The 14,217-nt window shown below is 38.0% G+C and overlaps 1 protein-coding gene across 2 annotated transcripts in view; it reads left to right on the top strand.

Annotated features, from left to right (window-relative positions):
• ABCA4 (ATP binding cassette subfamily A member 4) overlaps positions 1 to 14,217 on the top strand; it is a 74,766-nt gene that overhangs the window by 17,259 nt on the left and 43,290 nt on the right. The window contains exons 8-14 of one of the 2 annotated variants that reach the window (XM_088060092.1): positions 3,404 to 3,601; positions 6,113 to 6,202; positions 6,585 to 6,825; positions 8,405 to 8,544; positions 9,638 to 9,754; positions 10,362 to 10,559; positions 13,711 to 13,916. In XM_088060092.1, the coding sequence (XP_087916218.1) occupies positions 3,404 to 3,601; positions 6,113 to 6,202; positions 6,585 to 6,825; positions 8,405 to 8,544; positions 9,638 to 9,754; positions 10,362 to 10,559; positions 13,711 to 13,916 (1,190 nt within the window). Of the gene's footprint in view, positions 1 to 3,403; positions 3,602 to 6,112; positions 6,203 to 6,584; positions 6,826 to 8,404; positions 8,545 to 9,637; positions 9,755 to 10,361; positions 10,560 to 13,710; positions 13,917 to 14,217 lie in introns of those variants that run through there. The other variant, XM_088060091.1, reaches the window with a different exon arrangement.

The raw sequence follows: 14,217 nt of genomic DNA on the forward strand, positions 1-14,217 counted from the left end.
AGGCAAATCTTTAATGGAATGTATAAACACCTATGTTTATTGTTACTTTCCTGGGAATGTGGCTAGAAATTATGAAAACAATATTGAAAGGCCTGATTCTCAGGGTGACAATCCTACATATTTTCACACTTCTGTGTCAGCTGAGATGTTGAAAATTTGCTTTCTTGCTGCTGTGGCAAGGAGAATATATACAGATATGCTGCTGGATTTCTCTTTCCCTATTCATTCCTAACCTCTTCTACACTAGAGGTCTGCTGCGTCAGAACTGAGTGCTGCTGTGTTAGACTCTAACTCCCCAGTGGCATTTATTCATCTACTGCTAAAAATTATTCTTGCCAGTGTATGCAGAACTGAAGTTTTCGACACCATCACCAAAAAAAAAATGATTGAAACCTGCTGGAATGTGGTGTCTTTCTGCTGTATTTTCTATGCTGATGTAGAAAGAGATGTACTTCTCTTTATGCTGGAAATTAAAGAAATTGAGCATTGGTTAGAGGAAGCTGGAGGAGATCCGGTGTTAAATGCCACTTTTGCTGCCCTCTATACAGTTTCCTTGTTAGCAGTAATTACAGGGATACAAGATCATCTCACCAGAGCTGATTTATGGCTATGAGGAAGGAAAGTGCTGTGAATATTTCCTTCAGGTGAAAATGATTCAGAAAAAACAAACACATAATTTTGAAGACACAATGAGAGAATTCTTTTCCATAGGAATTGAACATTGCATTTTCTGTGGGGGATAATTTGCTTCATTCCAATAGCCCTTCTTGATAAGTGAGTTTTTGGGCTGAACTTATGCATGGTTGAGGTGGAAGTTTCAGAGCCATGACTAGACCCTAGATCTATGGTTGTCTTAATCCTCAACTGATAATTGATCTCCAGTTCTTCATGCTGCTGTGCCCTCTGTTTGCCTGCATATTTCTGTGCACCCCTTCCCCCTGCTGCTGATGGCACAGAGCTGATCAACCTGAAAGCAACTTGTTTACAAAAGCCTGGCTGTTGCCAACAGCTGGCTGGAGATCTAGGTCTGAGCCGCCTGGGAGTCAGGAAATGACACACAGAGCTGAAAGCTAAACCTGATCAAACAGCCAACTAGCTGAAAAAATAATTTGGACTTCATCTTGCCAGCTTTGGCTAAACAGTGACACATTGATTAAAAAAAAAAAAAGGTATTGAAGTTTCCCTCTGAGGGCCTGCTTTTTTGAGTCATTCTAAGATAAAGATAAGAAACTGATGTTAAAACACAATGAGAAGTTCAGGAAAGATTGGCAGCAGCACAGCCTACCAGAAAAATTGGAAGGGTGGAGGTTTTATGTTTTTCTAATCCCATCTGTTCATGAATATTATTGAAATGCAGTTAGAGTTTGTAAATAACAACTCTTTTTTTTTTTTTTTTTTCTGTGTTTATCCTTCTCAGTGATGTTAATGTCACTGTCTCCTCATTTCACAGATCAAGGCTCCCAGGCTGCCTCCCTGTGCAGCCCAGTTTCATTGCAGCTGACACTGGCTGATGAGGACCATGCCAAATGAGGCATGTGTGGTTAAAAAATGCTGTTCTTACCACACACATCCCCAGGACATAAGCGACTGAGCAAATATGCAAATTATTTTACTGACACAAACTAACTTAATTCCAATTCAAATGTTCCAGTTTGAAGGAGGGCAGGGGTGTGTGGTTTTGGAGGTTTTTTGCAAGATAGACTGGATCTGTCTGTTGAATTCATTCTTTTGCGTTCTGCCTCTCTCCACACTGTCTAACTTGTGTTTACAATGCCTTTATATCAGCACAGCTGCAGTGATGATAATGTCTCTCAGATACTTATAGAAATTCACATCTCTTTTTTGCATCATAATTCCAAAATACAATCTGTGTGTAATTCAGAGTCCTTTCTTTTTTTGTCAACTGCAGCTCCATAAGCTGAAATTCAGGGCAGTCATGGCAGATAAAATACAACATTATCCTAGACCTCTCTGCCTCTACCTTTCATATTCTGGATGCTTTCCAGAGCCGCACTTGCACTTTGGTTGATAGCTTCTGACAGATGAAGCACTTAATGAATAACTCCTCAGTCTACTTTGATCCACTCTCCAAAGCAATTAAATTATTTTTTTTCTCATTCCTCAGTGTTTTTAAATATTCTCTTTACAGGCACCACCAAACAAGTCTTAGCTGCTAACTATAAGAGATTTACACATATAAAATCTCGATAATGATGAATTTCCTAATTTGCTTAGATAAGAAATAAATATGCACCTGTCTGACCTGGTATAGGTGTGGTGTGTTTTTTTAATCCGTATGTCTTAGAGACTGGAATGCTCAGCAGATTATTTTTCTAAAAAAATTATTTTCTGGGTAGATTTTTACAGTTTCTTTCTTGTGCAGCTTATAAAATTCAATTAGTCTAATGATATTGTGACAGTGCATAGTTCTTGCTTGTCTGAAAGCCTGTGTTCATCTCAAACACAGTAGGCATTTACAGTCACCATAGTGTTCTGTTAAATTTGCACTGTGGAAGGAGATGGACAAAGGATGGGAACACTAGCTTATAAGCAATTTCCAGAGCTACTTTTTATTATATGGCCATATATGCTGTATATTGTAAAGTAAGTTGAATTTATTCATAGACTACAAAGAGCATTCCATAACAACAATGTAAATCTCATGTAAATCTGATTTCTACAGAGTTATTCTGCATTTACATTGGTTTAACTATAAACTAATGCATTCTCATTAGTGAACACTGAAGATAAAAATTTGGGCTTTTTCTGTTCCATGTTTATATTACAAGTGGTAAACAGTAAATGGGTGTGATTTAATGTAAAATGGCTTTGTAAACCCTGGCTATATACCTGTGCAGAGTGACAGTGAATAATGGCTGTGGGAAGCATTGTAGTGAAATAGCCAATAGTGAAATAGAATGCTGAGGTAAACCAAGCTTGAGAATCAGAGGTATTGGGCCTTTTTTTGTTTTTTCTTAGAGAAAGTAACAGCAAAAATATAACTAACCTGAACACAAAAGGTAGAGTGATGCAGTAATATCATTTGGTCCTGGTAAAATAATTTCAAGCAAATTGCAACTGTCCCTCCTTAGCCACAAGGATGGGTGGCACATCTTCAGGTGTGCCTAGTGAGGAAGGGAAGATGACTGACAGGGGCTTTTGCAATGAAAGGAAAACTCGCCAATGAGAAGACGAAAAATGTGTCTGAAGGCAAGGTGATCTAGCATAACATCAAGTGAAGGTGATTCAAGGGTTGATGCTTTAGCTGACCACATCGCTCTGCCATTCATTAAAATATTAGCAGGGGCTGGTATCAAACTGTCCCCTTTTGATAAATGTTTAATTGTTCCTGAGCAGTGTGCAAGTTTCATAATAGTAAGTGAAATGTTGGTTTTGGTTGCAGTTTGCCTATGGTGTTCCTAGCTTGACTCTGAAGGACATTGCTTGCAGTGAGATGCTCCTGGACCGCTTTATTATCTTCAGCAGCCGAAGAGGTCTCCCTTCTGTACACAAGGCCATGTGTGCCCTGTCCCAGGACAGTCTGCAAAGAGTAGAAGATGCCTTGTATGCAAATGTTGATTTCTTTAAGCTATTTCGGCTGGTAAGTATTAACACAAAATTAATCCTGCTTTGTGATGTCTTTTTTTTTTGTCTTTTTTTTTTTCTTATATTTCATTGGCCTTCAAGAATTTTTTGTAATACATCACCAGTGTTCCAAGTGGTCTTTGTTTATTTACCTCTGCAAATGTAAGGTTATGGATGGTAATTGTTAACCTACCAGCAGCAGGACACCAGATAGTTCAGAGTTTGTTTTGGGATGAAACAGATTAAATTCACAGTACAGCAGAACTAAGAGATTCAAATGCAGTTTTTAAATCTAAGTTTGTGTTGAAATATTATCTGGTCTTTCCAGTCTGCGTAGCAAAACAGTGTGTGGAAAAATCTACAGGGACCTTCCTGAGGATTCTAAAAATACCTGATACATCCCATTCTGTCTTTGCTCCATCCAGCATGACAGAATTTTATGCTATAGTCAAAGTCATAATGTAGCTTGAGTTGGCATAGCCACTCACAGTTGGTGAGCCACTTTTATAAGACCCAAACCAACCAAACTAGGAAGTTGTGCTGGCTTTCATCACTCTTTCTGCAGAAGCTTTTCCTTACCTCTGTTCATTTTCTTTGCCTTTCTTTGTGTTCCTGTTTTTACTGTGACCTTGCTATAAATTACGTACTTCTGCAGCCTTGGTTTAGTATGGAGTTATTATGCCACTTTAGCTATATATGTAAACATAAATTAATATTATTACTTTAAATATATAATAAAATACAAATTATATCAAATAAATAAATATGGCATATTTTTCTAGTATTTAATTTATATTCTGCACACTGAGGTGGTGCTTTCAGAGAACTGTTAATAAAGGCTCTAAGGCCTCTTTCCTCATGATAGCAAACTTAAGTGTCCATCACTGTGTATATGTCTTTCATGTTTGTTTTCCCTATGATCATACTTTGCATTTTTCAACACTGAATTTAATTTGCTGTTTTTCACCTTGTAATGTAATGTCATGAAACCATCACCTTGTCAGTTGGCTTTATAGAAGTAGGCAGGATATATGAAAAAACCATCAAGTTGCATAGGAAGTATTGATTGGACTCTGCTGCCACAGAAGTGTAGCACTATGATTAATTTAACATGGATTTTGTTCAGTTCTGAGTTGCCCAGAACTGGGGACAGAAGATGCCAGGAGCTGTAATTTGCCATACCAGCAAAACACAGTTTGATTATTGTAGTCAGTCATTGTGCCCATGTGATTTTACCAACCCTGATAAGGATTTGTGGTCAGCTTCTGAGAGCCGCTGTTTTCCATTCCTAAAAATATATTGTCTTATGTTTCATATATCTTATGCTTGCAGAGAATTAATACTACAGTATTTCTAAGATAGATTTTCAGTATTTGAGGACTTAATGTGAATATTCACGATGTACTGCCCAGCTTTTCTACAGGTTACGATTCCTGTTCCTCAGAGTTTTAAAAAGACCAGGTTAAGGCAGGTGCTCCAAGAACCCTGTATAATCTTTGCACAGACTGGTTCCCCTTTCGGGACAAGGAAGAGTGTATTTTGAAGCCCTGCATGAATTCTTCCTGCCTGAATGTCAAGTGACAGATCAGAACACACTAGCATGAGCTTTCCATAAAAGATCTCAGCTTTGTGACTCCCTGCCAGGTACATACACAGTGCAGCTGACTTCTGCTTTCTTAACCACCTACTGACTGAAGGGAATGGCAAGCAATCAGCAGGGTGTATAGGCATTTTTGGGGAAGGCTTTTTAGGGGCTTGTCCCATAAATATCACAGTCTAGCTATCTACCAGTCCAGCTTTATATTTTATTGTAATAGCAGAAAAAATGCCTGAGAGAGCCTCAAGAGTGCCAGCTCCAAGTGCATCTGTGATTCTTTAGACAGCTGACAAAAAAGGATGCACTGATGCAAACAAAGTGGTATGTGACAGCACACCATGGTGTCACTTGTTTAAGTCATTGATAAATAAAATATTACCTTCTACTGAAAAGGAAATTTGGTCAGTCTGCAGGAGCCTGGGAAAGTAATGGTTTCTCTCAGGTTTGACAGACAGTGAGGACCAGACTATCCAAAATCATGAAATCTCTGAAATATAAAGTTCTACAAATTATTTACCTCTGTGGCAAATGGGGGCTTCTGTATCAACCTTACCTAAATTTGGAAGTTACCAAGAGTCTGTATATCTCACTGGAAGAATAACCTCTGTGAGAAGCAGCTTCTCAAATGTCCCAGTTCCTGCATTCCTCCTCCATTTTTGCACCTTTTGTCATGGTGAATTTAGATGAGAAGAACAAATCCCAATATATATTTTAAGTGGCCTGTGTTTGTTTCAGCCTTGTATTAGAAAGAGCATTTACACAGACTACTGTGTGTCTGGGAACTGGATTTCTGGCCCCATAAGAGAGGCTTATAAGATATTGTTCCAAAGAACTCAAAGAATTTGAGCTACAGTTGCCGTTTGGATTTTCTTCTCATTGTTATAACTGTTGTCAAGTAGAACTTCATCTCTATTTTTTATGTACCCACAGCTTCCCACTGTGTTGGACAGAAACTCACCAGGTGCTGACCTGAAGGCCTGGGGGAGGGTGCTGTCTAATGTCTCCCAAGCAGTGCAAAAGGTAAGTGGCCTAATAATAAATTACATAGCTTTTCTCCATAGCTCATAGTCCTTGTTTTCCTTTGTTGTTTTTATGTTCCAGTTACCTGCCTTACCAGAAAGAAAATAGACTTGTAGGGGAAGAGCTGATTCCTTAAAAATTCATTCTTCTCTCATTACCAAATAAATGTGGACATACTCATTGGCAATTCTGAAGTGTATTCTTTTCTTCAGAAAAGATATCAAAAACAAGAACTGAAAATGGTGCCTGTGACCAGGGCAGAGGAGATGAAAGGATGAGGTTCTGACTGCATTCACACTTTACCATCTGGGCACAACTGCAACCTTGCCAGATACTTACCTGCTTTGAGGGCTGCAATTAATCAAGTCTTGTCTTACTGCAGCTGGCCAGGAAGCCAAGCGTTCAGGACCTTTTGAGGGTTCTGCAACCATTTGTACAAGATGGAATGCCAGAATCCTTAGGCCACTTGGTGAGTTCCCTGTCGGATCTTTTCTGTGGCTACCCAGAAGGAGGTGGATCCAGAGTGCTTTCCTTCAACTGGTATGAAGATAACAACTACAAAGCTTTCCTGGGGATTGACTCAACAAGGAAGAAATCTGGTTATCTTTATGATAATGCAACCAGTAAGTTTTTCCACCAAACCCTTAAGATACTCTCAACAGGTGCACCTTATGTTCAAGTACTAGCATAGAATGCTGCTTCTATAAATAACATTTTGAAGCAGTTGATTCAGGTGAAATGGTGCCATGGTCTAGTTGTGGTGTTAGGGTATGGGTTGGACTTGATGATCTAGAGGTCTCTTCCAACCTAGTCGTTCTGTTGAATTCTGTTGTTGAATTCTGTTGTTGAATTCTGTTGAAATGGATTTACTTCACACTTACTTCATAGCTGGAAGCAGAGAAGCTCAGGAATTGAGAACTGACAGGAATACACTTGCTTTTAATATGGAGGCAAAAACATAGGCATGATCATAATTAAGACAGTCCCTCTGTTTTATCTTCCATTATATGTTACTGATATCAGGAAGAACAAGATGACCCTGAAGAGGGTTCAGGAAAAGATGGTGTGGCATTCTGGAATTACTTTTTGCCAAAATATTTTTCTTTATTTTTTTAAACTTTATTTTTTCTCGTAACTTGTTTGATAGCCTGGGGCACAGGAATTTAAAAATCTCTCTTTTCAAATAATAGTCAATTTGACACATGGTCACTGTTATCTTCCTGTGTAAAAGTACATCTATTTTGTAGTATGTTCTACAGCATGATTACATTTTACATAGAAAATATTACAATTTACCAATTTCTGCTGCTTTTATTTCCTCACTATTTATTTCCTCCTACTGTAAAAGGATATAATGCAAAGAAGTACCAGTTTTTTACTGTTTGTTATTTTGTCTTTCTATTATGTCCCCTTCTGTTTGTCATTTAGTTTTTCTCTACACTGAGCTCACCAGCAGTTTTTTTCTGTACTACCACTCATGTTATAGCTGGTAGTTCTGTGTCCCTTCTGCTATGATAGATATGGTTGCATGGTTACAAAGTACAGATGAGCACTTTGCTTACAGAGACTCCTACCTCCCACTATTTGTGTTGACACTTGGTTCTACTTATGTCTGAGATTTCCAAAGACCTCTAAAAGGCCCAGCACTCCATCTCTTCAGCCAGGAAACAAATTAATTGAATGCTAGCCAAGTAAACTAATTACTTCATAGTGCAGGAGTAAGGTAAAGATATTTGCATTAAAATGTTTCATTTTAAATTATTGTAAGATCCAGCCAGTTCTGAACTGTTCTGGAGTTCAACATCTAAGCCCACAGGATCAGCTTTGTACCAGTAACAGCTACAATACAAAGGAGCTAAGTCATTAGGAGTAAAGCAAATAAAGCTCAAACTGCTCAGTGAGTTCTGAGTTGTCTCAGAACTGTTGTTTCCTTCCATTTGAAACACATATAAATAACAGCAACTTTCAAATAGTTATTTATGTTTGCTTTTCCAATTTCCATAGCATATTTTACAACTCCAGTATCTACTTAATAGTCTTTTTTATCCATTCAGTCATTGTACTTCTGCATTGCAGAATGTGTTTTTACTCATTCAGATTCAAACTGTCTGTACTGCTAGTGAAAAGCCCACCAGGATGTTACGTGTGATAGGATTTCAGTAGGGTTACATAAAGACTGTCTTTCTTTCTTTCTGTCTGTAGCACCATTTTGTAATGCATTGATCCAGAACTTGGAATCAAACCCTTTAACCAAAATAGCCTGGACTGCTGTGAAGCCCCTGCTGATGGGAAAAATCCTTTTTGCTCCTGATTCACCTTCTGTACGGGAAATCATAAAAAATGTAAGAAGTTCTGAAATGCACAAATGTATATTTCTAAAAAATTGTGTACCAAGAAACATCTTTTGAAAAACAGTCGCCCAATTACCTCAGCCTAATCAAATTTTCTTCTCAAAACTCCATTTGTTCTCATGGTCCTCAGAGGAAGGACAGATACTCTGTCTAAAAAATGGGAGACAGGTCTTGACTGATTCATCCCATCTTGGTCCACTCTGCATGGCTTTTCCAGCTTGCCCAAGCAGCTTATTGTTGACATGATTCCATATTCACACTAATGAACATAGTAAGCAATATTTATTTTACAGAGGCAGGAACATGAGCAGCTCTCTGCCAGTAAATATTTAAATGGGGCAACTGTGAGGCTTGGATAAGCGTATTGAGAACTAACACTGAGAATTGCAAACCAATAGCAACATCATGGTTAATTATTTTATCTTTTGAAATCATAAAGAATTTTCACTTCATTAAAATAGGATAAAGCCTGGACTCTTCAGCAAAATGCTTGAAGTTGGGTGAAATGAATCTGAACAGTTAAATCAAGGTTGCATATGACCAAGGTTTTGGCCACCTCATAACCAGCAATTCAATACTCTAGAGATCTGTACAAGGCACAGAACTGCTGCTCGGAATTCACACAGAAAAACATCAGATTTAAAGTAGCTCAGCATTTCAGGTCTTAATATCATAGCTATGGGAGTATCTGTCTTTTCCAGCTGCCTTCCATTCATTCATCTACTCACGTCATCATCTTTCTTAGTGGAGAGAAATAATCAAGGGGAAAAATTCTAAATAATTCTACCTAAAATCTGATTATTCAAAGGAATTGAAGTTAACTAGTCTTAATGTACAATTGTTTTTTCCATTACATATATCACAGAATTTTGTCCTAAATGACTTGGATTCTGGCTGATTTTACAGATTCTTTTTCTGATGGTTATTAAAATTTCTGCTCTTTGAACAAGTTGGTTAAGTTTAAAAGGTAAAAACTACAGCTGTCTAAGTTAGGGATTCCCCTGTCACCAAATCCTGGATGAATGATAAATTCTGTCTGTCTCCTTAGGTTTCTAACACTCTTTTCTGCTGGTTTTTTCATCAGGCAAACTCCACTTTTGAGGAACTTGAACGCCTCCAACTGTTGACCAAAGCTTGGGAGGAAGTAGGACCTCAGCTGTGGTACTTCTTTCAAAACAGCCTGCAAATGAATATGATCCGTGTACGTTATAATTTTTCAAAGATCCTCAGTAAGAGCAGCCTTTCACCATCTTTTATTTTTATTAATAGAGGAAACAATTAATTTGAAAGGTTTGGCCAGAAGCACAGCCTTTGCAGCAAGGAAGCTGTGGCCTTTAAGGCTGTTGGCTGCTGGGCTTGGTTTGAAGGCAAGTCATAGATGCATTACAGCATCTCAGTGGCAAAACCTCAGATCTAGGCAGTCAAGAATCTGGCTAATGACTTCTTAATAAAGGCAGAAATTGCTACTTCCTTGCCTCCCCAAAATGTCTTTCAAAAGCAGACAACTTGATTTTCGTGAATTCCATATAGGCAAAGAAGGCAGTTTTTCTATATTGTATTAGGCATTTATAACATTCATCCTCTTGCTTATAAGGAAAGAATGTAATAAACAGTCAAGGAAAAATTTCTTTTCATCCATTTTTCAGATCACACATCCAGTTATGCAATTATCCACTTGTAAAATTGATTCCTTAGCATACCCTTTTGCCCTTATTCATATGTTGAAGGAGTTATGGAAGTGGAAACCTTTCTAGCTAAACAGGGAAAGACAATCATTGTGACAAAACTATCATGATGTGTTTCTTCAGGACTCTCTGAAGCACCCGACAGTGAGGGACTTCCTGAACAGCCAGATGGGTGCGGAAGGCTTCACCGCGGAACATATAATCAACTTTCTCCATAATGGATCTTCAAGGAACCGGGAGAAGGGAATGGTGGACTTTGACTGGCGGAACATCTTCAGTGCTGTAGACCAAGTTCTGCATTTGCTCAGTCAGTATTTGGAGGTAAATTTGGCTCTGCCTCTTCAGAGAATAGTTGTAGAGGATATCTTAAAACCAGTTAGGTGGTACTTTGGTCTGTGGTAACAGACAAGAAAGTTAAAATCATAAAATCTTTGTTTGTTTCAAGTTGAATTTCATTATTAAATGCATGTGTTTAGAATAATATAGTGGTGCAAGTACGTGAATACTTATTATTAAAAGAAGTTCAATTTTATGATCTTCAAATGCTTTATTCAAAATGTTGGTTGAATGTCTGAACACATTTCAATGCTGAGAGGCAGAAAGTGAATGCAAAACCTCAAAGAAATGTTATTTCATAAGTATTAATAACCAACAGGCCACTAATTTCAGCAAGGTCAGGAGCAGAGAAACTAACAGTTCTTTGGTAAGTCCCCTTGCAGGTTTCTAAGCACCTGATCAAAATTCCATTGAAATAAATAAGGGAGTTTCCACTTGTTCTGTGGTCACCTCTGACAAAAAGTTTGTCTCTTTCCTGCACTCTGTACCTCTCTTTAGCAAGTGGTGCCTTCTGAGGATTTTCAAGAGAAAATTTGTACTAGGTATAGGCAACAAGACTAAATCTAACTCCTAATTTAAATCCAGTTCAGTTTAAAAAACCACTTGTCCCCTGCAAGAAAGCAGGAACTGAAAGATTATCTGCCTTCCTACAGCTAGTACAAGAAGGAGCAATAAAGGCTTTGCACAAAGCTCTGCTGATTCATTTAATGATCTTTTTCTATCATGTTATTGTGATACAAAGTGAGTGAAATATATTGTGTGCAGCAGGTCAGTGCTGGAACATCAATAAGATCAGAACAGTTACTCTACCTGGTAACAGATCTTTGTGTCTTAATGTTCTTTGTAATGACCTTATTCTTTAAAGTCTGCTGTTTACACAAGTTGTAAGCGCTTGGGAATGTTATCCCACTGTACCAGACACAATGGTAACAAATACTCCCTTTGGGGAATAGCCTGCTCCTTACCACCATAGCATGCAATATGGACAGGTGTGTTGCTAGCACTGATCTTTGGTGACTCCAACTCTCTACTGCAAACTGTGATGCAGCTGAGAATCCCACAAATTGCTTCTCCTCATCACCCTAAGAATTTCCTGTTCTTCCCTTTGATTACCTTAGGCCACAGAACAGCTACACTCTTAGTCAGAGCTGCACAGTCACCTCTTTATGTTTATTACTGTCTGGTTTTGTCTTCCAAACCTGGTCTTACTATTTTGGTTTTGATTTTCCCATTTTCATTGGACCATTTAAAATTGTTAAATAATGACTGGGAGGAGATTTGAAATAAATTTCCCCAATCAGTTGATAGATTAATTTTGATACAGTGAGGTTTATGAAGACTCAAACTGAGTTCAATTCACTGGGGAGAAAGAAAAACCCAGGTAGAGCATACAGCTTTTGTTTTGAATGCAATTCATGTTAAAACAAATAAATCCTAGCTTTTGGCTCATAGATTACTGTATGAAATGTGTCTTCACTTTCAAACTGTGTGAATTACTGCACCACTCCTGTCTTGGCCTATATTCTTACGCAAGCTTTGGTTTCACTCTACTCATTGAGAAGATCTATAATCATTTGTGTTTTCTGTTTTGAACACATACAGCTTCCTTTACTTGACCCCTGGATAAGAGCCTAGGCTGCTCCTCAGCCCACTCCAGGCACTGTCTGCTCTGCACTGAGAATCTAGACAAGTTCAGTTGCTGTCAGTACTTTGCTAGTATCATTCTCACAGATTCCACTGGAGAATTGTCTGAGCTCTTCTGCAGCTGAAATAAGTCTCTTGAAAATAATTCCTCCTGATAAAGAAACAGCAAGTAATCCTCCAGACCCTGAAAAGACACAGTTCCACAGTAGGGGTTTGTTATGCACACACTGCCACCTTCGCAAGAGCTAAACTGAATTCCTAAACTCAGTTAACACCATGTGGGATAAATGTATCCCAAAAAAATTAATGCAACCTGAGCCATGAATCTGATTTTATTTCCCTTCTGGCATGCAAAGTTTTCTTCCTTATTTTGCTTTCTGATATGAAATTCTACATATTTTGTTTTTCTGAAGCAAAAAGGAAAATGAACACCTACAAAAACCAGGAAGAATAGAGCCACAAAATAGTGTTATCAATTTAACCAATGTTCTGCTGTGAGTAAAAAAAATATATTTTCCATGGAGATCCTATTAAGCTGTGATAGTATAAGTTTTAAAGGAAACAGAGCATGATTTCTCACAGGGAAAGGTTAAGTAAAGGAGTCTTTAAGTTTAAATAACAAGTTACCAGTGTGAGCCCTTTGATGTGAACTAATTTTTAGTTACTGGCTTGCAAGAAATGATCAAGAAGATAAGATCAAACGAAGTTAGCCTGTTGGAATTTTATGAAGCAAAGGAATTCTATAAGTATCTTTCCAGTCCATCAGGGGTTAAATACTTCTACTCTCTGTTAATATTTTTCCAATTCTGAAGGGCAGAAGCTAAATATGCAAACATAAATCTGTAATTTTGCAGAGAACTAATGCTAGAATTTATAGCATTCACAATTTTTGTTTTATAATGCCTGCTAAGTAGGACTTAAATGGAGGAACAGAACAAACTTCGGTTTTGATGAGTCTTTGTCTTGTATGTGCATTGATAAGAACACAGTTTGTAGTAATGACAGAGACTAAGAAAGAAGACATTATTTTGGTGAGATAGACAATAAAAATTACATGTTAACTTAAGTCAGCAGGTAAATCATGTCAGAATTCAGCAGGGACAAAAGATGACCAGTTAGATAAAAAAATAACTTGTCTGGTTTATAGAGGAGTAAATGTTGAAATACCTAAGAGACATTAAAATTTAAATGTATGCTCTGACTTTTCCCAGTGCTTCACTTGACAAAGTGCTTTTCATCTGAAGTCCACAGCCAGTGTTCTTTTCTTACAGATCAGTCATCCTTTAGCTCTGCAGTTTTCACTCAGGCACTTTCTAGGCTGAAGAAGGGAGAAGAGAGTCAACTTTTAATAGTTTCATCATAAAGCTGAAAATAACAACAGTTTCAGTTGAACCTACTTTCCTTTTCTGTTTTCAACCACTGATGTTTGCTTTAATGTATACCTCCTCCTATTTTATTCCCATGTAATTTTTCTCTTTTTAATTATTTGTAGTGTTTGACCTTGGATAAATTCGAAGGTTATCATGATGAAACTCAACTGACTCGTCAAGCCCTTTATCTTCTGGAGGAAAACAAATTATGGGCTGCTGTGGTTTTTCCAGACTTAGAACCTACAGCCAGCAATCTCCCACCACACGTGACATACAAGATCCGAATGGACATAGACTCAGTGGAGAAAACAAACAAAATCAAAGACAGGTACTTGCCTGACAGTTCTCAGTTCTTCCCTGACACAACATGAGAGACATAAGGGTGTTAGAACCTGTGTTGGATACATCCATGAAATCCAACTGTATTTGTTAATAGTTACTCTGTAGTGCAGCACAGAATCCATCTCCAGTAACCAGGTACTAACAGGAGTGGCATCACTCTAGTGACAAGCCACACAATGGGTACGTGCAGGACTACAAGGCAAAGGGATGACTCTGCTCAGAATCTGTTCAGTAACCTGCTTCAGTTTTCAGATGGTCCCATCATTGGGAAAGACAGACAAGGAAGT

The sequence above is a fragment of the Pseudopodoces humilis genome, chromosome 10, assembly GCF_049639895.1.
Source record: "Pseudopodoces humilis isolate 2021_Gansu_Grassland_sample_001 chromosome 10, ASM4963989v1, whole genome shotgun sequence".
Taxonomy (NCBI): domain Eukaryota; kingdom Metazoa; phylum Chordata; class Aves; order Passeriformes; family Paridae; genus Pseudopodoces; species Pseudopodoces humilis.